Genomic DNA, 27,500 nt, shown 5'->3' on the forward strand with positions numbered 1-27,500 from the left:
ACACGTCCTATTCTTGGTTTGCACTCACGTGATCAGACGTCCATGTTGGTATACAAAACAAGAGCAAAATGTCGCTCGCGTTTTGCATAATAATAGCGCCAAATTCCCTAAAGACTTTTACGCTATTGTTCAGTACACCAACATGGCCGCCAATGACGTCATGTGCAAGCCAAGGATAGCAAGTATTTCGCGATTACTGCCTCTCTTTCACGTCACGCAAAGTGGGCGAAGTATCCTAAAAATAAAGTCCAAATGGTACGTGCGATTGGAAAGCAAAAACGCATAGAATGAAAGTTTCGCATTTGTATGATCACGTTGCGGTTAAAAGCTCAAAGTCTATCGTTGTTATATGCAGAGTACCGCAAAAAAATGTACACGATTATTTTTCCTCTTTTAATCAATGATGTTATTGTTAATTGCTTAGCCGATCTGAATTAGACCGGTCGTTCTGAATTGATGCAGAGGCCGTACTTCACATGAACTTAATTCAATGAATTCGATTCGGCTAATGTACGGCTAATGTTCGGCTAATGTACGGCTAATGTACGGCTAATGTACGGCGTGTGAACCGGGTCTTAAGTACACCTGCAGAAGAAGGCTGTTCACATTATCACTTTGTCTTGTTATAATATATTCACACTTCCCCTATTTTCAAATATTTGCATGTTATGAAATTTCTTGATGTTATATATTATCTTAATGTATTTTTGTTTAAATTTTATCATAATTTGTCGCCTTCTGCTTTCGACTATTTTGTTATGCCTATATCAAGTAGGCACAAGTTTTAGACATGTTAGACTAGACTAGCTTCTAAATCAGGTTTTTGTAATCCTTCTTCCAGGACTAATATATTATGGGAAGTTCAATTATATTCGTTTTAACATTGGTTTTAAGGGGGCTGTTCTTTGGAATAATATTGAGGAGTCTTTCAAAATCTTCGCTTTTACAAATTTAAGTGTGCCCTAAAAAGTCTCTCATTACGTCATATTAATTATTTTATTTGTAATCCCTCTTTCTTCCAGTCCATTTGAAGTGACACATTTTTTTACTATTTTTTTTTCAGTCGTTGTTCTCTTTGTGTTTGCCTGTCTTTTATCTTTATATTTGTGCCTCCCTGAATCGACTTTTTCCTTTATACATAAAATTCTTTATTCTGCCTCCTAGCTAGATTAGCTTCTTAGTTATTTCTCAGGGTGCATTGTACCCTTTTTAGGTCTATTACTTATCTCGTACATCTCTATTTACGTGTGGTAAAAATAAACTATTCTGTTCCATTTTGTTGTACCTAACCTCAAAGTATTTTCTTTTGCAAAAGTCAAATGCCTTACATATATTTTACCTTTGCTTCTCTAGATTTTACTTTTAATAGGCACCTGTTCTGTCGCACTTTGAAATACCGCTTGTCGCACTTCGTAATAAAAATAACAACAACAACAGCAACAACTTTCGCACTTTCGCACTTTGTAATAACAGGTTGTCGCACTTAGTAATAAATTAAGCAGTCGCACTTTGTAATTTCCTTTGAATGGCATGTTTGCCAGAAATTGTATTTGACTTAAGGTGGCTCAAACAGGTTTCAACCATTTTTGGTGGAATGACTTAGAAGAAATAACTCTTACAACACTGTTTCACTTAACGGCAATGTTATGGTACGACATGGAACGCAAATAATTGTTTAACAAGATGCACATATTAATATGACGTAATAAATTACCATGGCAACAAAAGAACCATCTAAAAACGCCATATATTTTGTATATAAGTGCTTATATCTCAAAAACGAACTTGATGACCCCCATTTCTTATTGCTGGAAAGTGGTTAGCAGGCTAAGACTGCAAAGTTAAACAAAATTCTCTGGAGCGGATTAGAGCCACCTTAAGATTTTTTCAATAGTGAAGGTGGCAGAGATGCTTTGCTCTGAACTAAGTACTGACCAGAACTTTCAAAGATATCCGCTGAGGTGGAATGGTTGCAATGTGACAGCCTTTGCCTTGAAGCATTGGTCGAACTATTGTGTGAGACGTACAAATGCATCTTACATTAGATCGACGAGGTCATTTTAAGGTGACCACCCTTCTAACAAAGGAACCCTGCAACCCCACTTGGTTGAGATCTTATTGGTTTTTCCTATCTCCGCTGCTTACCTGTGAAAGGGCATTTATAATCAGCGCAAAATAGAATCGAGAATGATTCACGTTCCTCCCTTGGTGGATAAACCCTTCAAGATCTCATGGGAATTTCAGTGGAGGGCCCATCACTTGTGGATTTTGATCCTGAGGCAGCAGTGATAAAATGATTTTCTTCATCAAACAGGCCACGAGGACCATTTCTCCAATCTTGAAGCCATACTGCATCAGAAATCCTACGACTACCCCTCCCCCGCCCCCCCCCCCCAAAAAAAAACTCATATAGAGCAAGTAGCGAGTCACTTGAAGCCTCCATCTCCCTTCCTTACCCTTGAACTCAACCCTCTCGAGCATCTTTTTATTTTTACCAGGAGTTATTTCTCCTCCGTTCACTTATTGCATTCTATCATTGATAAGCAAGCTGTGTGATCTCCAAAATAACAATTGCGAGAAGCGTGTAGGAGAACGCGTTTCTTTTTCTTCCCCTCATTTTAGTATGCAGAGCAAAATATCAAGGAAGGACGTATTTGTGCCCTCGGGAAGTAATTAAGTCACTTGCAATTTCTACCAAACATGCCATTAAAGGAAATTTGAAAGCTTATTATAAAGTGTGACAACCTGTTATTACAAAGTGCGACAGCTTAATTTATTACAAAGTGTCACAGCTATTTTATGGCAAAGAGCGACAGGTGTTATTACAAATTGCGACAGGTATTACAAAGTGCCATAGTTTTATCACAAAGTGCGACAGGTATTGCAAAGTTTGATGATTATTACAAAGTGCGACAGAACAAGGCCTAGTGAGGTACGAGAGAGTAAGAGACCTTGCATTCATTTGTCCCATGGCTGAGCTAGTGAGAGCTATGGGTCTATTCCTTCAATGACGTCATAACTAATTTACATTGCCATTTAACAAATCGGAAGTGGTTCAGCAGTCATTGTCCGTACTCTTATCGACAACGATATTCGTCATCACAGTGGTCAATTTGTTGTGTTGTGGTCAAAATGTTTGACCACTGTGATGACGAATATCGTTGTCGATAAGAGTACAGACAACGCTGAACCACTTTCGATTTGTTTTCAATATTCAACGCCAAAGAAAGTTTTATTCAGAGCGTGACCAAAATCATGACACGAAGAAAGAGCAAGCGTTGTCTATAACTTTCTCGCAATGTGATTGGCTTATTTCCCAAATGGGCGTTCCTGATTGGCTATTACATTGCGTGACAAATTGACGCGAGCATGACGCGTACAACATTGTCTAGACTCTTATCGACAACGGAAAATTGTCCAATCAGATTGCGAGATTACAAGCAATTGTGGTAAAAATCGTATTTAAAAGTCTATGATGTCATCGAAGGAATAGACCCATGCCTCACACTGCCTCGGCCATGGAACAAACGATTGTCGGCATTTTTCTCTTACATACTTCATGAGGCACATCAAAAAGTAACATCTAGAGCAGCGAAGGTAAAGATATGTTTTATATTTAACTTTTTGCTAAAGTAAATATTCTGAGAATTGTTCCACTATAGCTAACTCTCGAAGGTGATGTTGGTGTGAGAACCTGATTTAGAGTAACACGGAAATTTACGAATCTTGTGGACTTTTCACGGTCGTTTTACAATTGTGAGATTTTTCGAAATTTTCTTCCAACTGTAAATCTCTCGCCTGTGAAAGCGAGACACAATTTTGTTGTCAGTTGCAATACTGAGGATTTGTCGCCAAGAGCAGAGTTTTTTTTTTTTTTTAACGTTTTGACTTTTGACGAATTACGGTGCTTAACCGCAAATACTAATGCGGAGTTTGGATAATGGACAGGATAATGGATAATCATTGGATAATGTGCGAGCCAAACCCATGGAGCCAACATGACGAGCCATGCGTTTTAAAATGGGTGCTTAGACTTAAATACTGTTTGTCAGCGCTCTTTGAAATGGGTGCTTAGACTTAAATGCGAGACTCGCATGACTCCGGTGGCTCGCTGGCTCGCAGTTTGTCGAGATCCGCAAATGTATGCCCAAATGGCAACGGTGTAGAAAACTGAAAAAGGGGGAACAAAAATGAAAATATAATGGCCAAATTGCCAAAACTGGGTTGTAAACGGCTTAACATGTCAGGAGCAAGCAGCTGAAGCTCGTTTCAACCGAAGTCCCGCAACTTATCGGACTTCTCGGGTGCTACACTTGCGGCTTTCCCCAGTTCTCGTTACCCATTGTTATTAATATGCCAACCAGAAGCCAATTGGCTGTTGAAACAATAACTTCTTTTGTTCCTTCGTTGACAAATTTCAGTATCAAAAGAAATGTGACGTCAATGTTTGTAAACAAGAAATATCGCTATATTAAAAAGGAAGAGTTTTAAAGCCATCAAAATTTATAATTATTTTGCTTTTTCTTTCTTTGAGAACATGTTACAAGACTATCAGTTTTTCAAAACAAGCGGGTCGCAGTTTGACAAATGGCTTTTTCGGGCTCGAAAAGTTTTCTCGACTTTTGAAAAAAAAGTGGGCCATGCTAGGTAAGGCCACCAATTTGGAGCTCTAATTTGTCAGTCGAATTTTCCTTGTTTGTTTGCAACCCATGCATCTTCGCTTTGAATGGGGTAATTGAATGGATGAATTATCATGTCGATGAACTAGGTTTAAAGCTGTTTACTGTCTTCACCAAAAACGCCTTTTCTCTGTTAGGGTGCAAGCAGTTGAAGTGCGTCCTAGGCTCGTGTACCTGAAATACAAACTTCGTCGTTTTTTCTAGACTAGTTGAGTCTTGAAACGGTAGTCGTATTTTCGATGTTTGTTTCAGGAATAGCGATGATGAATTGTTTACCACAGACAACTTAATATTACTAATTGAATTTCAAGAGTTAATTTGTTTCTAGGTCCGATTCTAGGTCGTTCTTAGCAAAACACTTCCGTTTTTCAGACCAATTGTTCACCTTTAATTCGTATGCATGTTTTAATTTTGCCTTGATCAATCTGTGTCACTAGAGGTTTCTATCGCACAACAAAATTCGATTCTTTTGAAAAGGTTTCCTTATAAAGACAATCCTTCATTTTAACGGATGACTAAGTTGTTCGTTCGTGCGTTTCTTATAAATATGATAATAACACAGGAAAGAACCATACATGGTAATGTACTTCTAAAAATATATTGAGTTAAGTGTTTCGAGTGCAAAATGTCATATACTGTGTTCGCGAAATCAACATATCGTTTGAGATTGAATTCTCTCTCGTGACATCCCTTTTTGTTGATCTTTTTTTTTTATTTTCGACTATTTTGTAAAGAACGCGATTTAACAACTGGTGATAATTTATGCGCAAGTTCACAACGAAAAATTTCTCACGCCCACTTGGTGTCCCGGATTGGACTCATTGGTTTGGTAGCTATGGGATATCATAGACGACGGTTTCGATCGTTCAGCTGACTTGTGCCTCAATCACTGGAAAGCGTTCAGTTTAAACGTGACATTGGATTTTGTCGCAGGTAATTTACGGGGGGCAAATTCTCGCTTTATTTTATTTTCAGTGTTTTTTGGGCGAAGCACCTGTCATAATTGGTCGAGCTCTGCGTTCTTGCAGAACTTGCTTGGTTGACATATTACTACATTATATACCCATTGGTGAACTGGTTGACAGTCTCCCACCTTCGAATCCCTCAACCATCTTGTTTGCTATGCTTTTCAGAGTATTTGCCTTCTTACGTTGACCATTTCTTATGTTGTCACTGATGAAGAATTACCGTGTTTATCGATCGTGTAGTTCAAACGATCGAACCTCGCGCGAGCTTTAATTTTGAATTCTTATCCTTGCATTTATCCTTGCATAAGCTAACGTTTTGTTCTGTAAAATGTTGCTAGAGTCTTTTTATTTCTTTTATTTTTGGTGTTGTCAAACCACAGTCTTGATCGCGGGATATATATGAATTAATTCGAATTGTTAATAATGTTTTGCTAGTAAGTTCACTGCAATTTGCACGAAAAATCGATGAGTTATTCGTTGCCATAGGGCTTTGTTGATTTCAGCTGTGGCAAATTTCTGGATGATTATATTTTTAATTTTCTAGAAATATATTGGGTGATGTCATCCCTCGGTTATGCTTAAGCTGTCGTCATTTTTGCCCGAAGTAGTGGCCAGAGTTTAAAAAGAAAATTCACATTTCAGTCTTGCTAATGATTTTAAACATTATTCTACAAAATCATACCGTAAATAATTTATAATGTATTCTACCATTTCACGAGTGTCTTAAATTGAGGTTCCAAATTATGTTTTCAGTTTTAATTTCCCATGACACTAAGGAATATTAATATTCCTAAGTGTCACGGTTTTGAATTTATCGCCATTGAATCTGTACATGTATGTATTAAACAGTTGGATTTATAATAATTATTCTCCAAGTTTATATCTTGTCTTGAATAAAATTCAATTCTCTTCACTACCCTCTGCCCCCAACTGTTTTCAGTAAAAATCGACAATTCTTGAGTTTAATTGATTGCTAACAAAAATCATCTAGAAGGATTTATTTTTACTAAATTCAAGTTGTTGAATTAAAACTAGGAAACAAAATAACATTGTGCCAATGATAAGTACTAGTATATTAAAGTTAGTATTATTATGCCCATTTAGTCCACTTACAACCAGTATTCTAGGTTATGTATATTGTACGGTTGAGGAATTCTAAAATGCTTTGTATATGTTCCATAAAGGAAGGCTACAGTAGTTGCCTGTGTTGACACATATCAATGATGATGCCATTCTGTTTTCAGACCCAATCAATCTTTTCAAAGGGACGTCTTTGTTTGCCATATGTTATTGTACTTCAACACACACAAGTCCTCTTTTGGACCTAAAAGTCATAATTATGTTGGATCAGCTCTGGATCAAGGCATGCATGATTGCCTTTATTCTTTCAAAAAAAGTCTTGAAAGCAAAATGGTAATGAAAAGTGCCTGATTAATATTGTGGGCTATGATGGAGTCTTTTGACTACAGAAAAAAAAAGGAATTTTTTTTCCCATTATTGTAAGTACTGGTTGATCATTATAAGACCAAGTGAAGAATGGATTTTTATTATAATTCCCAGTTCCTAATGCAGAAAAAGGAGAATGGCCTTGAAATCTTGTTCAAGCATCAAATTAATAATATATTCCCTTGCTCTGTTTTGGAGATACTTGCAAATGATGTTGTCACTTGTAAATAATTTTTTTTTTTCAACAGAATCGTCAAAGTCACTTAAATTTAAAATGCCAGTTGCAGAAACAAAGGCAAAGGGGTTCCCAGGTGCTGGGATGAAACCGGGGTTGGAAATTTGGAGAATTGAGGTAAGCTTTTAGGCAAAACTAATTTCCAGTACAGTTGAACTACATAATGTAATTAACCCAATGATTTCATCGTTTTATTATTTAACCTATGGGAACCCCCAGTTGACAAGCAAAATCATCTGGCGTTAGGCAGGGTAAAATCTGTTAAATTTCACTTCCATGAGTCAATGTGGAGGGTGTAAAGTGTGAAGTGCGCTTGTGTGCTTTTAGGGCGTAAGCCTATCATTATGGTTAAAGAGCATTTTTGGCATATGTTTCCCTTTCCCTCCCCTCCCTTATGACACTGGAACCTCTCTCCTGTCCTGCGTGGGGGCTCATGGCTGGGTAGTCACAATTTCCTAGCCGTGATTCAGAGTATTCTCCATCTATGAGCTGGTACGTTGTCAAAAGTGGAAGCTCCTGGATGTCTCCAGAACCCTTCATTACCTCCACTTTCATAGCGATGGAATTGTTAACTTCTGTATTTTCACAATGACTGTGATGTTTAATTAATTTAATTATTACCTTGCAGTCTTTTAAGCCAGTCAAGCTTGACCCCAAAGAACATGGAAAATTTTATACCGGAGACTCCTACATTGTATTGTATGTAAGTGAAAGTATGTTTTTCTGCAGTAGTTGGAATGAAAAATTAAACAATTAAACTTGGGGCTGTCACTATGATGTGAAGTTGCTTGCCCCTACCCAAGCACCACAAGCAGTATAAGTGGGGGGGGGGGGGAGGGGAGGGGGTAGGTAACTTACTATCTTTATTAAAGTTACTATAAATAAAACTGTGAGAAAAGTGATGTCGGCAACTGCTTGAGCCTAATGAGACTATAAGATTTATTTATTAAATCAGGTCTACATGTATGTACTTGTAATTGCTAATGTATTTGTGTTATTACAATTCGTTATAATCTGTTTTTATTACTGTACTGTAGCTGCTATGTAAGCACATCTTTATTGTTTATTGTTTACTGTTTGGTCACCTTTTGTAATTCTTTCATGTTTTTTAATTACCCCATCACACCTCAAACGCGCCCTAGGACATCCCCCCCCCCCCCTACCCCGATTGACTAGTAAAATTGTCTGGCGTTAGACAGAGTAAAAGCTACATGTTTCAAGTGTCACTCTCATCCCGTGTGACTGGCAGGCTTTGAGTGCGACACCGGTGTCGTCAGTATGCTCAACCCCAAAAAACTGTTCATGTACATATACATGTACACATGTAGAGGAGGAAGTTTTGAATTTAATGTTGTAATGTCAGTTTAAACAGGTGGGAATCACCAAGATGTGGACTTATTTATACAATGTCAGATTGTTTAATGAAATTCATTTGTGGGATATCATTTTCAATTGATACCTGCTAGTTTTCTGTTAAAAGTCTGTTCTGGATTTTTCAATTTTCTTTAGACTAAAAAGGTTGGAGGGGAAGCAGATATATTCTTTTGGCTGGGTCCAGAAACCACTCAGGTAATTTGTTTCTTTAGTAACATATTGTGGTGGTATTGGTGGTAGTGAATTAGCAATGATGGTGTGGTGATGAGATGGTGATGATGATGGTAATTCAATTGTTGTCCCAGTTTGTGTTTTGATCTCATAGGGTAGTCCTTGGACACGCACAGTATTAAGTAATTCATTAGTTATCTTGTAAGCTAATAAATATTGAGGTGTTGTTAAATAAAAATCATGACTTTAATTTTGGTATAAGTTTCCATGATGATCGACAAAGATGATAATAGCTTTGACGAAGCAATAATTTGTTAACCTTTTCACCCCTGATTCATCCCCTACTGATATGTAAAATCCTCTGGTATTACTGTAGTATACGGTAATCACATGATTTTGAGTGCGATTTGTATAGGTAATCACATGAGGCCGAGTACTATTAAGGATTAATTGCACGAGTGTTTTGGAAATTTTCCAAAATTGCCCGAGTCGCGAAGAGACGAGGGCAATTTGGAAAATTTCCAAAACACAAGTGCAATTAATCCTTAATAGTACGAGGACTCATGCGATTACTTGTTTATCAATAAAGGGCAAAATTTATGCGTCGCTATGCAACGGCTTAACCAACATTGACGGGTAATCAAGCCCTCTCTTGATTACCGAAAATGCCCTCCGGATTGAGAAAAAATGCCCTCTGTCTCAGCCAATCAGCGCTCAGTAATTTTGCCCTTTATTGATAAGGAATGAAAGCATGAGTAAATTTTTTCAAAGGCGACCAAAATTGCACTGTGAAGCCCGTAGGGCGAGAGTACAGTAGTATTTGAGAAAGTTAACAAGTGCTTATTTATTCCAAATTGCACAAGAAAAATCATGTGTTTTCTTATTAATTATTATACAGGAAAAAATTCAAGATGGTTAATTAAGCAAAAGAAACCCTCGCGTATCATGCAGTCAGGGAAAAATCGCGCCATAATTGCACCATCCAGGGCTTGATTTGAAAACGAATGTGTCATTGTTTATGACCAAACCGTATTGTTTATTAGCCAATCATAATCCAGAATTTCGATGTGTAATATGCAGTGGTATTACACTTTGTGCACACTTGAACTGCACTGCTCTCAGCCAATCAGAATCAACTAATTTTTTCATGTATATTATATTAGACAAAGTAAAGTGTATGAGTTTAACTCATATACTTTACTTTGTCTAATATAATATACATGAAAAAATTAGTTGATTCTGATTGGCTAAGACTGTCACGTTTAAAGCAGGTTAAAGGGTTAAAAATTACTATGAAACTATGATTTGTGCAATTACAGCTAATTAATTATATTTTATTTGTTGGTCTGAATTTTAAAGCCAAGTTGTCAGACAGTGATTTCTTGCAAAGTGGTTAAATTTGACGCTGATAATCATAAGAATCACAATTATGGCTCTGACAATGACAGACCAGAAGTACATGTAGTAAAAGAAAAGATTTTTTTTCTTCAACAGGATGAATCTGGTGCTGCTGCACAGCTTGCTTGCATGCTAGATGATGAACTTGGTGGTTTTCCTGTTCAACACCGAGTGGTTGGTTGAGATTTGAACCTTATGTCACAAACTTTGTAACTTGCAGTTATATTAAACATTTGATTAAGAAACCTTTAATGAAATGCTTTTTGTTATTTGTAATCCTTCCATTGTACACTGTAGGTTGGAGGCCATGAGGATAACAAGTTCAGTAAACTTTTTAAATCCATGAGGTATGTCCTTGTGCAGTGTTGCAGTAAGCACTAAGCAAACCGATTTTAACATGTACGTTTCAAATGCATTTGCGTTTGTTGTTCAACACAAATGCAAACGTGTTTGCACGTTTCCAAACTATTCAGCATTACAAAAGAGTCAAGCGCTTTCATTTTCGATCAGTAATTTCAATAGAATAGACTGCCTTGTTTGCTTTAATGAATGCATCATATATCATATGGCTTACTGGAAAAAAATATTAGCTAATGTTTGGATTTTCACGTCACATGGCAGTTATTTTGTGAAAACCAAATTTTAAATGTCTGTCAGAAGTGAGCTGACTCTAATGACAAACCTACTGTTAGTAAAAAGCAATGAGCCGTGAAGACATTGTGGAAACAGTAACTGTTGTAAATACCAAATTGAATGGAAGTGAAAGTAGAAATGAACTTATGGCAGTGATAGGAGTCAGGTGTCAGAATGTGTGTGGATATTAGCCTCTCTTTAACTGTGTAAAACAATACCATTTGCTGGATTTTGAGATTATCAATTAAAAGTGTTGCTAGTCCATAAGCATCCAAGAATCAGCTCAACTTCACCAACATATTTACAAATTCGGAATTCCCAGTACCCAGGTAATAAATAAAAATAAATTACTTTTAAAACCATTCACAAGTCAGGGCGTAAAATTGCGCCTAATACAGGCGCCAATGCGACTAAATTTTTCACTTTGGCGACCAAATCCTGAAAATTAGTCGCCAAATTGGCTACTAGAATTTCTAATCACACCTTACCTAGAAATCTAGTGATTTTCGAAGATTTGTAAAGATAAATCTGCAGCAAAGTTCCTCGTTAACTTTGCTGCGAAAATCCAAAACGCAGCACATGCACGATTTCGAACGTATTTCTATCGTCACGAGACGCCATCTTGGATTTAGGTAACCTTTCACGTTGTATATGACCCATTCTAGTGTCCTCTTTGTAGCTCGTGCGAATTTTGCGGGCTTATTTTTCATCGCGTGAGTTGATTTGAATTAAAAATGAGCGAGGAAATTAATCGAAGCGTGGAAAGTGATCGAAGTGATCTTTTTGACTATTTTGACAGCACTTCCTCGGTCGAATATATTTTAGCATTTGCTCATGCATTGGACGAAACATATGCTGAAAAAAAAAAAAAAAAAAAGAGTCCATTAGACGACTTCAATTCAAAAGGCAGCATGCGAAGGCCAAATTTTTCACGATAGAGAACTATAGATCCACGTTTACACGAACGGCAAACGGTAAGAATCTAACATTTGCTGTCTGCCTTACAGCCCTTCGACAACAATGCGACGTTGTCTTTATTTGTTGTGAATGGGAAATATTTTTCTATGTTTCTGTTAGATGTTTTTAAGGATTAGAAGAAAAGGAAGCGAAATCAAAATTAAAATTTGCCGTTTGCATTTTCCGTAAACGTGGTTCTAAATCTATTTAATGTCTGAGATAGAAAGCTTCTTGCGACTTAAAAAAACTGAGGCCTCATACGAATCACTAACTCTTTTGTAAAAGGATGTTTTTCCTCGCCTATAAAATTAGGATAGTTAGATATTCTTCTTTAACGTTAATATTACAACTCAGGCGTTTTTGAAATGTACTTTAATTTTGATTACACTGTGATGGTTGCACGAACTTGTAATATGCAGGCCTTCATTTGTTGCTTTCATGATATTAGAGGCTTCCTTCATACGGCATGGAAAAAAACAATCATTTATTTATTAGTAGCAAATGAAGCAAAAGAGAGCGACTCTTTCTTTGTAAGAAAACTTTTCCTCCATTTGTTGGAGAAATGATTGCTGACTTAGTTGTTACTTAATATCTATTTTCAACATTGTAATGGCAAGGTATTGAACGTGGATAAATATGTTTAAGTTAGTGAGTTTGCTCCATGAGCTGGAGCCCGGGTAATTTTTGATGTTTTTGTGAATGTATCACTATGATTCATGAGCAATTTTATCTATCCAGTACAGTGACTGAGTAAAAATTGTTATTTTTTTTGTGTGTGTGAGTGTGTGTGTCATAATGGCCACCAACTTTTTGGAATTGGCTACCACTTTAAAATATTTAGGAGCCAAGTGGCTCCCGGGAAAAAAAAGTTAATTTTACACCCTGCAAGTGCATTGCATCTTTCCCCTTGCATGACTTGCCAACCTCTGGAGATCTAAAATCTGGAGATTTTGCCATGCGGTCTCTCCAATTCCTTCCCCCCCCCCCCCCTCCTCCCAAAAATACCACACCCACCCATCCCCCTACTGTTTCCTCTGATAAAAGAAAAGTCCTCCACCATTGTGAATCTTGAATGTGGTATTTACAGTAAAACAGGGCACTCATATGTCGAGAATTTTTATTCCAATCAAGCAATCGGTGGTTATACGTATACATGTAGCCTTGAAAACAAACGAAGATAAAGAAAGCCATGTTGTTTAGTTCTATCAATGTGTGTTGTAGAGTCGTTTTTATCCAGGAGATTTGGACTGACCTGTACGGGAGGCTGGAAAATTTGTTCCGTATGCGGGAGACTCCCAGATAATTCAGGAGAGGTGGCAAAAGTGAATTATGGCTTTGCATGTAGTACATTCCTTTAATTAATGATATTAATTTTGAGGAGATTCTGACTTACTTTTTGAAAAATTTATACAAGCTTCTATTTCTAAAACTAGTTTGCTTAAGGGTGGACATGCGAGTGGTTTCAAAGAAGGAAAGAAGAAATTTGAGAAAGCTTTGCTTCAAGTCAAGGGAAAGAGAAAAGTCTATGCATCACAGGTGACTACAAGTTAGAATAATCTGCCACTGTTGTGAATCTTGAATGTGAAATGTTTTTCAACTTGGGAATGCAATTAAGAAACGAGTTCAAAAAAATCAAAATCCTTTTAACTAGGGGATGCAATTTGAACCTATACAAAGGAGCAAAGCTTTTACATGTAAAAGGTTCAGAGTCATTTTTATCCGGGAGATTTGATGACCTGTATGGGAGACCGGGAGTTTTATTCCCTACATGTATCTTGGAGAGTTCGCACGTTTAAAGGGGACGTAGTTTTTGAGTCTAGACCTGCATGTACAGTAAATGTTTTTTTTTAACCTGTTCCCACCTATTAATTAAAAGCGTCCCCAATTGGCAAGAATCCACTTGTGAATGTAAGGAATTGGTGGATTCAAGATGGATTGAATTGAATTTAATTGAATTGAACTGAATCCACTTGTGAATTTAAGGAATTGGTGGATTCAAGATGGATTGAATTGAATTTAATTGAATTGAACTGAATCCACCTGTGAATGTAGCAAACATATTTCACATTTTTCATCCTGTATATTGTATAATTGCTTTTTTATTTGGTATGCGGAGTTTTGTAAAGTCACTCAAACCAGCTGTCGTTTTCTCCCACAAGTGTGACTGCAAGAGGCATGGATCTACATGGCTTGTATAATACACTACTGTAACAATATTACAGCCAAGTAATTCAATGAAATTTGTTTGCCATACATGGTGCACAATAGAAAAAACAAATTATTGAATATAGACTCGTCTATCTGAGTTGGTGCACTTTTTTAATAATTTTATACATGTACTGTATATTGGGCCATTGAAGTTGACACTGGCATTATGATCAACCAAATCATCCCTTTGTCTAGCTTTAGCTACATCTTGACTCCAAGCATTGACTTTTACTTGCCTTAAATCCCATTCCTATTAAAGTGTTGTAATTTTATAATTGTTCATGTTGATAGGTTCCATTGTCTGTGGCCTCTCTCAATCAAGGAGATTGTTTTGTTTTTGATTGTGGACGGAAAATTTTTGTGTGGATTGGAAAGGAAAGCAATAAAAAGGAGAGGTTAAATGTAAGTTTTTTTTGTGTGTGTTAAATTAAACAATGCTAAATAATTATAAATGATGAATGTAACTTGGAACATTATTACAGAAAGACATCTTAGACTAGTAGATGGACATACACTGTACAATGTAAACATCATTGTATAATGGCTTATCAAATCATAGAATGGCCTCCTGCATGCATCTTCAGTAAATTTGTAAAAAATATTAACAGTGAAGGTGTCTATAAAGCAAAAGATCATGATTGCAATCACTAATAATAATAATATTAAATGCAACTTGAACACTGTAAGTTGTAAATAGCATGGAAACAAACCCAGGGTTTAGAGACTGGACTTGAACTGTTTACACGCTGAGCCAGCTAGAAAGCCTTCTTAGGGCCATGGGCGGGACAACTGTGATTTTGTTCCATACTTGAAAAAGGTGAAAGTTCATGGATAATAAACAACATTTTTGTAATGTGAAACAATATTATTTTCAGTTCTATGTGAAAGGTGCATATAAGAGATGTATTGATCTTTAAATGATAAATGTGAATTGTACAGTATTAGAGGGAACGCAGTATCATGCTGGTGAAATGGCTTCCATGTTGATTTCCCATAAGTCATCCTCTTGAAATTCTGAACCCAACACGAATGACATTGTACCTGGAGCAGTGAACGTGTTTTTCTCTTCATAGGCTTGCCGTTATGCCCAAGAGCTCAGAGACGAGGAAAGAGCAGGATTAGCAAGTGTCTCTCTAATTGGTTAGTCAACCATTCATTCGCACACACCAAAATTTTAACAACAGTCCAAGTACTCCATTCTGGCGGGTCTGAAATACGTGTCACATTCTGCAGGTCATTGTACATGATTGTACATGTATGTCTCACTTACTAGTAGCCTGCTTGCAGGCGGTAATTTGTGTTTTCAAGGGAAAGATTCGGCCACCATATTTAATTGGACAGGTGGAAGTCAGCCAGTCTCTTTCCCACTTAAGGTAGAAATTTCTTTCATTGTGGTTTGAATGCAGGAGTCATATCAAGCATTGATGAATTAAGATCTTCCGAGTGAGTGTAGTCCTGAGATGTCATCATCAGAGTTGAGTGCAACATGCAAAACAACAAATACAATGTACATCTACTGGTATTTTTCCTTGCATTTAATCCCCATCTGCACAAGCAATTTTTACAAACTGGAATTAAAATCTCATCATGTATGAAGTTTTGGTAAATGGCAGGGTTACTTACTCCTGCATGCTTGGTTGATTTTCTTACTCAGATACTCCAGAGGAAGAAGAAGAGTTTTTTTATCACTTGACTGGCAATAAACGCATTGTGCCAATCACCAAGGAAGGGGAAAGTGACAAAGATCATGAACAAGTCCTCAAACTCAATTTATACAGGTACAGTGACATAAGTAAAACTTTTCCCGATTGTATATTATCAGAAACCCATAAGGGTTGAAACGTGTAATGGCCCCTTGTGTGCTGGGAAACAAGCTTTCCCACCCTGGTCAGAGTTTTTCTCAGTCCTTGTGTGGGCCCATCTCCATCAGTAGGGCTAACGCTCACATGGTTCATATGGGATTGAAATCTAGCACTTCACATTACACACTATTCAGTTAACTCTGTTCTGAATATTCAATTTGCTAAGTACCATATTTGGAACAACAAGAGTGAGGGGTTTCCAAATATGGCACTGAAACATTCAACCAATCAGTTCTCACTGAATATTCGGAAGCTGTGAACACACGTTACACGTTTCAACCCTTATGGGTTTCTGATAGTATTCATAATTAACAAGCCCTGCTATGCCAGCTGGACCATCACTAAGGGTCTTCAAATGACTGACTCAGAGAGGAAAGTTCTGCCTTTGTAATAACATAAAATTTTGCAAATGGTTAGGCTCTCTGGTCTTCTTGTGTAAGGACGATAAACCGTAGGCCCTTTGGGACGTAAGAAAAAGAACCCACGTACCATTTGCAAAGAGTAGGGCAAGGAGTTCACGGTGTTGTGGTCTGCCTTCTTTGATATAGATCGTTTCACTGTCACGCAACAAAAAAAAAAGATTTGAAACATGCTAATTTCAAGGATGTACATGTATTGATGAAAGGTTTCTTTTTTTTTTTTGTGCAGGGTCAAAGAAGAGGAGTCTGGAAATATCACAATGAAGGAGACTGGAAGCAAACCTCTTGGGCGTCATGATTTGGATTCTGATGTAAGCGGCACATGTAACCTTGTTAACTGTTCAGTTTAGTTCATAATTATGTATCTGTTCTCAAGTAACTGAGGCCAGTGGGGTATACAAATAGGTCAGGTGACCTTAGTTAGGTAGGTGCTACTGTCTTTTTAAAAGTCGCTTTTGTGTTTCTTGACATCTGTATAAACCAATGACCCAACACGCCGGTGCTTATCCCCGGTTTCCGTAGCATTAAGCGACTGGGAGTATTTTTAACTTTTCCCTTAATGGGATGCTAGTCCATCGCAGGGTTACCCCCAGCATTTCGCCGGTATCCATTTTATACCCCTGGGTGAAGAGAGGCACCGTGAGAGTAAAATGTCTTGCCCAAGAACACAACACACTGCCCCAGCCAGGACCCGAACCCGGACCACTCGCTCCCAAGTCAAGCACACTAAACCATGAGGCCACCGCGCCTCCTTACCGGTACCCACGTGATACCCCTGGGGTGGGAGGAGGCAGGATGGAGCAAAGTTGCTTGGTTTGAGAAGCAGCATGAACCGGCAATCCTGGGGTTGGGATTCCACGCCACTGATCACTACGGCACAAACCTCCACTGTCATTTGTGTGGTATATGTGTTTTGTTGAGATTACCTTGAAGGTCTGGCTGTGGCAGTTACATGTAGCTTGTCACATCTTCCAGTGGTTTGCGTCAGACACATTAAAATCTGTGACTGTGTTTTTTTAGGACGTTTTTATTCTAGAGACTGGGTTCTCCATTTACGTATGGCTAGGAAAGAAAGCAACTAGGGGTGAAAAGGCTCAAGCGCTCAGAGATGCCGAGGTAAACAAGTGCACAGACAAGTATGATAACCTATGACCATGGATATTCTCTCCGGTCCACCCTGCTTCATGCCAAACAATAGAGAGGGTTAGCATCACGTTTCAGTGAAACAGCAAACGTCGGCTTGCCGTTTCACGTTTCACGTTTCACGTAAAATGGCGTGAGGCTTGTGACTTTAGCTTTACGTGACCCTCGGCAACTCGAGTATTTATTTAGTTACTAAATCTCAGAGTCTTTTTAAACATTGTTTGTAGAAAAAGACGCTATATAAAATGAAAATCCTTACCTGTCTAATTTTGAGAGTTTCCATGACAGAGACTCAACGTGAGTTCATAAAGAAAATTGTGGCAAGGAGACATATATGAACGATCTATAACTACGAAATCTAATTTTTCCTTCTTTGGCATACCGGAAAATGTCTTGGAGTACTTTTTTTTTACGCAAACAACTTCTTATGTAGAAGAAAACGCGAAAAAAATTCACGTATGCGGCAAACGCGAAAATGCCTTCTTTCTCGTAGAAACGGCAAGCGGGAGCCGGCAAACGTAGAAAAAGGCGGGAAAATTATGGTCACGTGGTAACTTTTACCGTTCGCGCGTGATACTGAATCTCTCTAATATTATAGCAAATTTCTTCGTGACATGTTAAGAGCGCGATTTGTGTGTGCAACAGAGTATTACTTTACAGTTCCCAAATTGAAAGTAAATTCTCGTTTTTTTTTTTTTCGAGATGTGAAAACATCTCAAGTATCTATTAATTCCGAATTGTACGAGAAGAGCGTGCATTTTTAGTTGGAAGTGTCGAAATGACCTGCAGCCGTTAAAGGTTTTCAAATCATTGACCAGCATGTTCTAAGAGTACGTATTCGACGTAGCCCTGATAAACACTGGAACCCCGTTAATACGGTCATCAACGGACCTAAACTGAAAAATTGGCCGTATTGACGGGATGGCCGTATTACCGGGGTAGGGTGAAATTCATGACTGAATGGCCGTAATGACAAATGTTGCATTTGCACTTCCAGAACAACTTTTCTCTTTAATAAACAACAGGAATGTACGTACAGTAATTGTATAAAATACTTGAAACTTCGCTCAGTATGTAAAACACTTAAAATTGTTAAGAAGTGTACCGTACGTTCCGAGCCTAAAATCAAAAAAAGAACAGGCCCAGCTTACTATGCTTCTAAAAAACGGAAGCCAGCGTAATTACCCGACCATGTATCGATCGTATTTTGGATGAAAGCACAATGACTTTTATAACCCCTTCGAAATTTGCCTTACTGGATGTTAAAGAAGTTTCAAGATCATGTTTGTAATGAAATGTAAAGTAAATCGCCTGTTCGATTACCGTGGTAAATTACAAAAGTAAATGAAATTGACATGTCACATGCGTTTTGGTTTTCTAAATTTAGCGCGAGTGGCTGTATAAACGGGGTGAAATTATAGAGGATTCTACCGTTTGGGATTTAAAATTGTGGTCGTTGGCCGTATTAACGGGTGACCGCATTTACGAGGGTTTTCTGTAAGAAAATGTAAGGCCGTTTTGCCGGGCCAAAGAAAGTGGCCGCAATAACGAGGTGACTGTATAATTTACCGAGTTGGCCGTGAGGCGGGGTTCCACTGTATTTAAATCCAAGAACTAGTTTGTTTTAAAACGGTTAGCATTCAATTAGTGCAAATAGCTTGAGTCATTAGTCGATTGGTAATAGACGTCAGTGATAGAGTGATAAAAATTGTAAGATTTTCATACAGTCACAGAAAGGGATTCAACAGATTGCCGGCTGTAATGGACAACTTCTGAGTAGTCTAAACAAAGATCGATTGGATAAATCGAATATTTCGCGAAGATCGACATGAAATTGAGAAATTATCGGACTGCTGGAAATGGAATGTTTTCTTATACTCCACATCAGAAAATGAAGCAAGCTAAATACGAGTATAATCCTTACTAGTGTGATCAAATATCTCAAAATACAAATGAGTAACAATTACCTACCTTCAATAATTACTTTCAACTTTTGTCTCGTATCAGTCGCTGTATTTCTTCCTCACTTTGTACTTAAAGCGTTAAGTCGCGGCCATGACTTGAAACTCAGATTTCCGAATTTCATTGAAACTCGCGTTGGACGCGCTCACAAATTTGCCACGCTTTCAAGACGCCTGTCCTGATCACGTGCAAATGCAAGGTTCAAGCTGTTGTTTCCCTAGGGAGTTGGTGAGTTTTGTTCGTCCTACGGAGTTATACAGTTTTGAGGCGCGTCTCGTGATATTTTCTCGTCCAATGAAAAGCTGCATTTCAGTTTTGAGGCATAACATTATCACTTGAGTCCAAGCAAACAGACAATTTGTCTTAAAATGTCCACTAAACTCTTCTCTCAAGGTAAATATAAACAGCTGTCTTAACCCTAACCAAAAGTAACTCTAACCACAACACTTGCATTGTTGCTTGAAATAGGCAACAAACGCTTAGACTCGAAGGGACACTTCGTGTTGGCTGTCAAAATTGGGCTTGCATTTCTGTGTACGTTTCTGGACATAAGAGAAGACCAAAGGACTCCAGCCTTCAAGGAAGGTCTTTGCATAACACAATCAAGAAAGAGAAATGTCGTGGAGAGAAGGGCAAAAGGAGATCCAAACCGTTTTTTCTCCCAAGTGTCGCAAATAGCCTGCTAGCACGCTAACGTTTACTTTTAGAGCGATTTTCAGTTGAGTGTCATAAAACAAATACCAAAGTAATTACTTCGACCAATCACAGCAGGGGCAAGCAGCGCAAATGAACCAATCAAAAATGGTAGCAATTCCGTGTAACTCGGTGCTCAAAGCGCGGGAAAAACCGCGCGTGCAAGTCCCGATTGGTTTTGGTTTTCTTACTCATTGGTTGATAAACTGGCGCGAGATTTTTAAACCAATCACTAAGCGTAGCAATTGCAATCGCGTGATTACTTTCCATAGTTATTTGAAAACTTCTCTAATCTGCTTTTATTTTGTATTTTGTAGGGGTTTATATCAGCAAGGCAGTTAAATCCAAACACTACGGTGAAAGTTGTCAAGGAAGATGTAGAACCAACTGAATTTAAGCAGTACTTTAACCCATGGGAAAAGGCTGTTTCCTATGGAAACACGAAGGTCTACCAGGCAGGAGTTGGCATAGCAACAAAAGGTATACCTTGACAGGGAAAATAAATGCAGTCAAATGTAATTTAAAGACACCCTGTGACCAAAAAATCAATTCGTATTGTTTTTTGGATTTCAAAACTATGTTAACTATACACTAAGCGACCAAAGTTTTAAGCCTTGATTTCAAAAAAGAAACCTGTTTATTTTAACTGGAATTTTCTTATTGTATGGTCCGCCATTACTAACTTTAAGATCTTGAGAGAGCTGGATCCAGGAGAAAATGACGTCAAAGGCTCACCATTTTAAGAATGGAATGCGTGTGTACGCCGCAGAATTAATATGCAGCACGGGAGTTTTGGGCTTTCATGCAGACTTTTAAACTTCCGTTTTGCGTATATAAAAAGCTGTTTTCACTCGCTGAAATTTTAAGATAGTGAGCCTTTGATGTCACTTTTCCCTGCATCCGACCCTCTGAGGCCCAATCGGTCAGTTTTGAACGTGAGTAATGGCGGACCGTGAAATCCAAAACTTACACTCAAAGAAAACGGCCTTTGGATAAAAATAAAAGTTCAGAATTTTGCTAGTCAGGTGTTAAGAAAACACACTTAAAAAATCTGAAGAAAAAAAGAAAGTGCTTCTTTTTTTAATCAACAAGGGCATTTTAATAGAGTTAACAACAGGAGCGAGTATGTTTCAGTTGTTGTCAGCGTCTTTGTCAGGTCAGTCTGCATGCCAGTGATTTCCGACCCTTGTGTGCTGTAGGGCGTAACCGTGGTGTTGTTGTCGTGTAGCTGAGAAAGCGTGTTTGTAGAGCGTTTTTAGCGGTTGTTTGCCCTTGCTTCCCCCCTTTTTCCCACAGTTGTTTTCAGTGTGACGGGTGCCTGTCTCCCTTGCTTTGTAAGTACTTGCAAGCAATTTAAAAGCAACTTAAAAGTTGCTTATCTAACTGCGAAGACCTTTCCATCCTTGATTTCATTCTATTTCGCGCTTCAAATATAGGAACCTCCGTATACTGTTAAAAATCATTTCGTTCAACCCGCACGAGTTAAACTTGAACCCGCAATCGACCCACTCCCAACGGGCCTGATAGCTCACTTGGTAGTAGGCCTTGATACAAAAAACCCGAAAAATGGCCTAAAATCTATCCGGAAATTCCCCAAGAATTTCAATGGCTTCTACTTCTGCCATGTTGATCTTCGTATGCTTCCAGGCCTTACAGTGATGCTAACAAGACATGCTGGGAACATAGCATATGGTAGCATATTAGTAGTATTTAAATGGCAAGAACCCGCTTGGAAACAGTGGAAGAAGCTTCTTAAAACCGGCCAAATATCGGCTGCATTTTTTTAAACATTATCGTCCAAAAATCCTTACATGTGAATTATCTAAAATTTCCTTAAAATTCCATTTGACTCTAAAAATCCTAAAAAAAGTCCGGATTTTTGTATCTAGTCCTAGTTCGATATATTAAATGCAGAGTAGTGCAATCGCATCGTAATTGAATCCTGTACGAGTCTGGGTTTTTTTCCAGGCTTGCTTGCAACCTCTTAAATTCGTTATCTAACTGCGTTTTTCTTTCTAAATAAATGAATGATCATGAAGTAGAGAAGAGAGTAGACTGCTGGCAGTCTGTTTTTCTCTCGTAATTCAGTAGGGGTTATGAGGCGAGACGTTTTGGCTAAAGGGGAATGAGACGAGACCCCAACTCGGCCATACCACCTTTGTCTCGCCTTCTTCTCTACACGGCCAACGCCATACCCCACTTTCGAGTTCGCGATGACTAAGCGCTCGTCCTAGTGACCCTTAGAGAAAAAACCGGCTGCCAGCAGACTAAGAAGGGAATGGTCTGGCGTTTCTTTACGCGGGTGTTAATGTTTATTTCCGTGCAGAGAAACTTGACCAAAGACCAAAATTTGAAGTGAAATCCATGCATGAAAGAAGGGTTTCAGTTACTAACAACTCTCTCCCGGATGACGGCTCTGGTACTGTGAAAGTTTGGCGAATAGAAGATTTTGAACGTAGAGACGTACCTGAAGATAATCATGGCGTCTTCTACTCTGGAGACTGTTACGTTATTTTGTATACTTACCTGAAAAACTCCAAGGAATATCGCATTATTTACTTTTGGCTGGTAAGTTAGTGTAGAGACTCTCTTACAGTAAATTTAAAATTAACCAAGTCGTTTGTTGACATCCTCAGACGGTTGATACCATCTACTGATGTTACAAAAATCATGCACTTGACTCTAAAGATGACTTCCGCTCAGTTTGTCGAAACGTCAGTCAATAGGGAGTTTAAGAAACGACGACGGCTACGGCAACGACAACGCCAAAAAGCAGTAATATTATTGGTTAAAAGAACCAAAATGATCGTGCTGCACGTGCGGCACGCATTTTTGAACAATTCTCTCCCGTACTCGTCAAAACTACTACGTGAAATGACCAATTTTAAGGTTTTGACGACAACGTGGACAACTACAGTGAATCTTTGAGTCTCATTCTTTACTTCCAATCCGTCCGTACCAATCCAGTTATAGGACACTTCGCTCATATTGAACAATATAAACAAGATGGAATAATCATGAAGTACTTAGAACAGCTCAAACATATATTTTGAAGTGACGTTTTGGTCGCCGTAGTCGTCGTGGTTTCTTAAACTCCCTAATGTCATCCCAAACAGTCCTTCTCAGGACTACGCTCACTTGACGATCGTACTTCACTTAAATTGTGTTAAGTTGGTTTACTGGATATTTACCCCATGATTCGAGTCTGAGCTCAGAGTTTTAAAATATACATTCAGTACTTGTGTGGGCCTACCTGCATTTTGGGACGAATGGCAAAGAGAGAGTTGCGTGTAAACTCGAAAACACCGGGTGCACATTTTCAAGTTCTCTCGTGAACTGAGTGTATAAAACGAATTTTTGCTGACCCTTTTGATCTAGATTCACGCGAATCGTGAAAGAAATGATATAAAACAGATTTGAAAGCCATAAGGGTGTTTAAAGATGAAGTCTATCGAATATTGACCGGAAATCGTTACCTTTGAGCGGTTTTCAAATGAGTGGCGTAAGACCAAAACCGAAGTAATTACTTTGGCCAATCAAAAAGGACGGGGTCAATCCAGTAAACCAATCAAAACTCGAAGTAATTACACGTAGCCGACACAAAGTGCGGGAAAATGTGCATGCGCGGCCACGGTTGGTTTTGGTTTCACTTCTGATTGATTGAAAAAATGGCGCGAGAACTTTGAACCAATCACTGAGTGAAGTAATGGAAAACCAAAGTAATTCACTGATTACTTTCGACACTCAATTGAAAACCGCGCTATTGGATAATTAACAACTAGTCACCAAATTGGAGTAGGCTAGTGGTAGATATTCGCGGCAAGGTAAATATCAGCCACTAGCCACCGACAGTGAGGTGAATAGTTTTCTTAGTGTATACTCAAACAGTGAGATAATATAGCTCAAATAGACGATATTAACTCGGTGGTAAATTTACCATATCCAACTAGGTTTATAAACCCATTTCTGTGTTTCCCGGCTTTAACATTCTTGGCGGCACCAAATGTTTCAATGTTCACAGGGAAATGACAGCACAGCAGATGAACAAGGAGCTGCCGCGGCTCATGCTGTAGAGATAGACGACGAGTTTGGTGGTGATCCCTATCAGGTTTGTATTACTCTTCAAGTTAGTAATCATGAACAACTGTGATAACCTGAAAACAACCCTAACTGTTAGGGTTTTCATTAAGAGCCGTCGGCCAGGGAAATTCACCGGCCATATTGCACGTGAACTCGCCGTCTATTTTTCCTTGGAAAAATTACCCCCAAATTTTACGAATAACATGAGAAACATTCGAACAGAACACGAGCCTTGGGTCGGCAAAGTTTTGTTCATGAAAAACAAAAGAGACGCCTGAATTCGGAGTATTTTCAGCGGCGATGTCTGTTTCCCTGTCCATGTCAAAGGCGAGGATCGAGCACACGCGTTTCAGAGGCAGGGGTCCAGCAATCCAGTGCATGGTGTAAGCGACCTGATTTGCTAACTACATTTGAAGTTTGACATTAGACGACATCCACAAAACGTCTTTTGAGTCATGACAGATGAAATACATTGCACACAGTCACAGCTGTACAGAATGCAAAGGAGCCTTAAAGGGGCTATGTCACGCTAATTTCCCGGGGGTGGATCCCCCCCCCCCCCCCCCCTCCTACAAATTCGTGCCTTCGGCCCTCGGGAATCGCGCCTTCGGTGTGCGTTGTCTTTTTTCCGCCTACTCTTCAGGTTTGGCCGCCAACTAAAATTTTTATTGAAAACCCTGCAAACATCGAACGCCATCTGTATTGTTGTAAGCATGTGCAGTGGGATCTCACTATCTCGAACTCTCTGGGGAAAAAAATGGCTCGAGTTAACAAAGATTACTAGAAGTCAACCAACAAAACAAGACGTCAAAATATTTTAAAAGAGTGTTCAGTAGGGAAAAAAGAAAATGCAAGCAAAAGAACGACTCGAAAACTCTCATTTGGAGGAGGCAATGGAGGCGATGCAACCTCTTGGTTTGTACGCTTTCCTTGAAATCCGGAAATCCCGGGTTTAAGACCCTTGATTCTGGTAGTGCCTGGTTCAACTTCTCAGCAGCAATTGTTAATAGCCAACTGGTTTGCCTCCGACCAGTTTGGATTTTTAACAGTTGTTGTTGTTGTTGTTGGTTTGTTTTATGTTTCATTGACTCTGAAAAGCCTCAATGGGGAGTAGCCAATTATGTATCAAGGCTGTTGCCTAACAGGAGCCCGGTAGCCTGAGGCTCCCAAAGAATAGCTCTGGGCTCCTTAATTTTTCACAGCAACACCTTTAACTTCATATGTTGGGCTCCTAAGTTCTCAGTGTTTAGCTCTGAGGGCCCCTTTAAAATTTTCTTAGGCAGCAGCCTTGTGTATGTACTTGTGCTTGATTTCTCATGGCGTTATTCCTCCGCAGTTTTTTCGTAAATGAAAAAATCCTTAATACTTGTGTTTGGTAATTTCTTGTAAGGAATTAGTCTTACTTTTGTACAATTTTGAGTTTTCTGCTTCTATTGAACATGTGCCAGTTACAGGAGAAGTTTGTATGTAAAAAACATTACTATTGGAACTGTAATAATCATTCTAAAAAGACTCCGGTACGAATAGAAAAACGGTCGTCGGTGTACGGGTGACGTACGAATAGCTACTTTGCTTTTTTTTTTAAGACAGAGTAAGTGTCGAACTCTGTTTGTACTCTGTTTTTTTTTTTTTCATGCAGTGAACCGATATTAACCAAGCAAAGCGTTGTATTTAACTCCATATATCTCTGTGTGTCGCATGCATTCTGTGTTCAATGCTCTAGGTTCGTGTCTGTGAGGGGAAGGAACCATTGCATTTCTTTATGATCTTCAAGCACAGACTGCTCATCTATCAAGTAAGTGTCTTTATCAACGGATTTTGATTTTCACTGCGGGGTGTCTCAAAGGTGAGAGTTGACTGTAATTGGTCGATTCAAGTGATGATACAGTTTACAAAATAAATGGCTTTTTCTAACCGTCTGCCTGTGTCACCGTGAACAGGATTGACGGCACTGGAAAAAAGAAATTGCGTTCGTTTCGCTCACAATACCAAGTCGATTTGCCTACTCAAGCAAGTCACTTCGCCCTCAACCCTTCGTCGGTCCACCAACGTAACTGAAGACAATTGATAGGATTTTACTTTCTAGAAACCAATTTGATCAATGAATTCAGATGAAATGCAACTTGCTTCGTTTTAGCACCAAACTTTGCCGTTTGAGTGTTGCGGGACAGACAGGCAGTCTTTATTCTAACACGATCGTAATCGTAGCTATGCAGCTTAGCTTGTAGGGTCATGCATAAGCGAATGACAATCGTGACAAACGATGATCCCTCAAACGTGGCAGATTTGTCTCTCCAAGCACCGACACTTACACACAAAAAGTCAATTGAATTATTGAATAACACAGCTTATATTTGGATTTACTAGGAGGTTTTTCACCTTTCGCGTAAGCGTCAAATAAATTAGCGCAGCAAATGTTCGTAAGTTTTTTATTTTTGGTTACTCTAGTGCTCTTCTTGGCAGGGCTGTGCGCAGATCTCCTCGAATAATTACTCTTAACCGGTTTAAAACCCGACCCTGCTATAACCAGTTTGAATTTTAACGCCTGCCCAGTGGCGGAAGAGTGGATGACGTTGCATTGACGTCACGTCACGCATGCGTGACAGAACATCGAGGAGATCCGTGCAGAGGTTTCCTTTCCTCGCGAGGGAGGAATTGCCGTGTTGGGGAAACGAGTTGCAGGCAAAACGACCTGCTTGAAAAAAAAAAAGGGTTCCAAGAGGGGTTGTTATTTTCTTTTTTCTTGCCCCTCCAATTGTGTCTAAACCTCTTCCATTCACACTTTTTTATCTGTCTGTGCTTGTGTCTAGAATCAGTTGTGAAGCGAAGGAGACCGGTGCCTGTAAACTCTAGCTTTTAATCAACTAATATCCGACTTGAACGCAAAACAAGAAAACATGGCGGCCAAGTGCCGCGCCCCTGATAGAGTATATATTATATAATTATACCGCTGACCCGGAGTCGCGGGCTGATAACAAGTGACCTAGAATTAAAAGTGCAGTGTCACGGATACCGCAATATGGGGTGCAGCAATCAAACTACTGCGAGAATATTCCTGTATTACTTTCCTCTTCTTTCAGGGTGGTCATGCCAGTGGCTTCAAGAACGTCAAAGATCAGGCATTTTCCTCTGATACGCGTCTTTTCCAAGTTCGAGTGACGGGAAACAATGCAAGGGTTGTTGAGGTAACAAATTTTATATGCACTAATCAAAGCAAAGATCCAACACTCTCGGAAACTCAGAAAAGGCCCAAGAGTACTACTATTTGTCTT

General features: G+C 38.8%; 1 protein-coding gene across 2 annotated transcripts in view; it reads left to right on the forward strand.

The window, feature by feature from the left end:
* The first annotated feature begins 3,490 nt into the window (after positions 1–3,490).
* LOC137984672 (advillin-like) overlaps positions 3,491–27,500 on the forward strand; it is a 33,724-nt gene continuing 9,714 nt past the window's right edge. Inside the window, exons 1-17 of one of the 2 annotated variants that reach the window (XM_068831909.1) lie at positions 3,491–3,597; positions 7,342–7,445; positions 7,957–8,031; positions 8,838–8,897; positions 10,368–10,445; positions 10,569–10,618; positions 13,295–13,397; positions 14,361–14,471; positions 15,143–15,209; positions 15,724–15,847; positions 16,580–16,661; positions 17,371–17,466; positions 20,466–20,628; positions 22,475–22,716; positions 24,170–24,256; positions 25,952–26,023; positions 27,309–27,413. In XM_068831909.1, the coding sequence (XP_068688010.1) occupies positions 7,368–7,445; positions 7,957–8,031; positions 8,838–8,897; positions 10,368–10,445; positions 10,569–10,618; positions 13,295–13,397; positions 14,361–14,471; positions 15,143–15,209; positions 15,724–15,847; positions 16,580–16,661; positions 17,371–17,466; positions 20,466–20,628; positions 22,475–22,716; positions 24,170–24,256; positions 25,952–26,023; positions 27,309–27,413 (1,593 nt within the window). In that variant the 5' untranslated portion in view covers positions 3,491–3,597; positions 7,342–7,367. Of the gene's footprint in view, positions 3,598–5,470; positions 5,613–7,341; positions 7,446–7,956; positions 8,032–8,837; positions 8,898–10,367; positions 10,446–10,568; positions 10,619–13,294; positions 13,398–14,360; positions 14,472–15,142; positions 15,210–15,723; positions 15,848–16,579; positions 16,662–17,370; positions 17,467–20,465; positions 20,629–22,474; positions 22,717–24,169; positions 24,257–25,951; positions 26,024–27,308; positions 27,414–27,500 lie in introns of those variants that run through there. The other variant, XM_068831908.1, reaches the window with a different exon arrangement.

The sequence above is a fragment of the Montipora foliosa genome, chromosome 14 (genome assembly GCF_036669935.1).
Source record: "Montipora foliosa isolate CH-2021 chromosome 14, ASM3666993v2, whole genome shotgun sequence".
Classification (NCBI taxonomy): domain Eukaryota; kingdom Metazoa; phylum Cnidaria; class Anthozoa; order Scleractinia; family Acroporidae; genus Montipora; species Montipora foliosa.